Here is a 2,994-nt window from a genome sequence, read left to right on the forward strand (position 1 = left end):
GTAATCAGGCTTACCTGAACACCATAGTGAGCACAGGCAAACTGGGCCCATAGCTTTAAGTAGGTGAGTAAAGTTTCATCACTTCCTTTTTCTGTCTTGGACAGCTGACCGAGCTCAATTACTGCCTCACTGATAGATTCCAATCCAGCAAGAGCCCGCTGTTCAAGCTGAGACCTTACCACCAGCGATCTGCGAAGATATCCAATCTCCTCACGAAGTCGGAGCTCTGACACTATCACAGACACCTGCAAAATTTGTTTAAATTGGTTAGAGGTTAATATAAGGTACTTATCAGTATTATAGTCTTTCTTTCCATTTCCTCCTTTTAGTAAAAATCAATGTTAATATTCTGCATATTCAACTTGCATTTTTTATCAATGTTTTGCTCAAAGGAATTCTACTTCAAAGAAAATATATAAGCACTAACACAACAGAAAAAGTTAATAACGCAAACTAGTAATCCCACCTGGAATTTGAAAATAATTGTCCAAAGCAAACCTAGTGTCTGCTCTTTATGGCCATCTACAATGTCTTTCGATGGGAACTTGGCTCTAACTCCTTTGCAGCCTGCTTGTTCCAAAGCAGTGAGTGCTACATCTGTGTTATGGACCTTCTGTAGTCTGCTAATCGCTGGGACTCTCATCTTCGGACTCAGCTTAAAGTTCTTTGTTAACATTTCCATCACCCGTCTGAAATTTATAAAATATCTTATAAAAATGTTCCACTGAAAACTAAAGAATAAAAGCCCATATCAAGAATGTATCATTTTACAGCCAATATGGGAAAAAATTCTTACGTCAGTCTGATGCCACAACGCAAGTCCACGGCTAGATTTTTTACAGCATAATCAAATTCCTCTAAAACAGTTTGTTTGTGGGTTACCGTGTAACCTAGGTATCCCAGGTGTTTTGTGATATCACCAACACCAGACAAGAATTCTCTTGCAAAGGCAATCAGTATGTCTCTGCTACTCTGTAAGAATTAGACAAATATTAGAAAACCCTATATATAATACACAATGTCTGCATACAGTCAAAATGACAAGGAATTACAGTAGGCCAATATCAATACACAAACCTTGTACTCTGCCTCTTTATTGAACAGACAAGGGTCATGGTCCATCAGGCGGGCAGTTTTGGCCTGATCTAGGAAGAACACCAGCAAGAGGAACTTCTTCAGCTGGAAGTTCTTGATAGCCTCCTCATAGCCAGGGCGGTAGCAATGTGGCACAGAAGGGTGAGCAAAATGGGCAGCTATATCTGGATTATTTAGTAACCTGCAACATTAGGGAAAACAAGGTTTCAGCTTAATTATGCAAAAGTAAATATATTTTCTGTAACAATATGCTGTATTTGAACATCAGAAAGACCACTTAAAAAAGTGTAATACACAGATCAAAAGGAGATTAATACATGCTTAAAGATGCATACCGTGTGATAATGAAGCGTGTAATACCAGTCATGTCACTGTTAGAGTTAAGGTGAAGAAGCTCTCCATATACAGTCTCCAGCCCAATGCGCAGCCAAAGGGGATTGTAGGAGAGCACTAACTGGAGCATCATCTGCTTCAAGCCTATAATTGAAAACAATATTCATTTGGGGATATTCCCTAGTTCTGCATAAAAAAAGGTTATCTATGGTCATGAACTTTTAAACTATGCTAACTCTAACAGCTTTAATATCTAAAATTTTCAGATATTACTTATGTACAGATATTATATTGTAATGCAGGCTAACAATAAATTATTACTTTCACATATTAAAATGCAAACAGATACATTACAGAAAGCAGAAATCTAAATAATATATCTTTAAAAAGGAAGCAGTTTTGATATCTATAACAAAATAATTAATTCATAAACACACACTTACCTAGATCAGCATGAGTTAGCCTATCCTTGCGAATGGCTAACAACTTCTTGTCAATGGCTGTCTCGAGTTTGGCCACCACCTCAACCACCTTTGGGCTCTGGTAGAACTTGCAGGCTTTTCTGCGCAGTCTGTTGAGCCTTCGTCTTGCTGTGTAAGCTCTCAGGGACATCACTTCCTTGGTTGGTGCAACCTCTATTCGTGAACTCTTTGTGGCCTCTGACCACAGTTTGCCCATATCAACTATAAATGAGAGGAATAAATACTATGCTCACTTTTTAACTGAGATGAAGATGCACTTGACAGGTTGGTAATGACTGTTAACATGGTAACAGACTGGTGATAATAATTATATAATCACTGACATTTTGGTGATAACCATTAACTGAATTAAAGCAATGTTCTGACTATTAACTGAATTAAAACAATGTTCTTAGGATATGCTGCACTTTTCATATCACAAAAAAATGGAGTGTTTGATTATAGAGCTTTCAAAGTTTTGAAAACTCATGTGCATAAGCAAACCTTTAATCTATTTAGAGTACTTTGTGTTTTGTCTAACATAGTTACTGAGAGAATCAAAAAGATATCAGGTATTCAAAAAAAATGTGTACAGCTAAAAGTAAGATCCACCTGACTAACTTATGACTGCCTTAAAAGCAACCATTTGTGTACATGGTCTTTTAGAATTAATGGCTACACATTACACACCTTTCTTCACTTTAGATGCCACATCCTCTTCCTCTGGAGGAGTGAGGATAAAGTTCAGCCAGTTTGTGAAACCTGCTATTTGTTTCTCCACCCAGCGGTCATCATAGTACATGTTCCTGTTAGGTGTAAAGTATTGAACAAACTCGTAGAAACTCAGCAGATAATTCAAATACAATATTTCATTGTAAAAATATATACATATCAATATGAACAGAAGAATGCAGGAGCACTGAAAGGATCTAAAAGATATATTTTGGTAGACTTGATATAAGCATAACGCAGTCAGAATCTATTTAAAACGGAGTGAAAAGTAGTAGCACAAGACACTTGAAGAGGATGAATAATATAACCTGTGTAACCAGTTCATACTGGGCACTTACTTTGCAGCATATGGATTTGGGTGGTGCACAATGGC

At 37.1% G+C, this 2,994-nt stretch overlaps 1 protein-coding gene across 1 annotated transcript in view; it reads right to left on the bottom strand.

Annotated features, from left to right (window-relative positions):
* LOC119586576 (abnormal spindle-like microcephaly-associated protein homolog) overlaps positions 1–2,994 on the bottom strand; it is a 31,066-nt gene that overhangs the window by 19,455 nt on the left and 8,617 nt on the right. Inside the window, exons 7-14 of the mRNA XM_037935329.1 lie at positions 2,960–2,994; positions 2,580–2,695; positions 1,872–2,111; positions 1,431–1,572; positions 1,078–1,276; positions 797–972; positions 467–689; positions 15–245 (exon numbers count right to left, since the gene is read on the bottom strand). The exon at positions 2,960–2,994 is cut by the window's right edge and continues 314 nt beyond it. Coding sequence (XP_037791257.1) covers positions 15–245; positions 467–689; positions 797–972; positions 1,078–1,276; positions 1,431–1,572; positions 1,872–2,111; positions 2,580–2,695; positions 2,960–2,994 — 1,362 coding nt within the window. The remainder of the gene's footprint in view (positions 1–14; positions 246–466; positions 690–796; positions 973–1,077; positions 1,277–1,430; positions 1,573–1,871; positions 2,112–2,579; positions 2,696–2,959) is intronic.

This window comes from Penaeus monodon, chromosome 21 (assembly GCF_015228065.2).
Source record: "Penaeus monodon isolate SGIC_2016 chromosome 21, NSTDA_Pmon_1, whole genome shotgun sequence".
Classification (NCBI taxonomy): Eukaryota; Metazoa; Arthropoda; class Malacostraca; order Decapoda; family Penaeidae; genus Penaeus; species Penaeus monodon.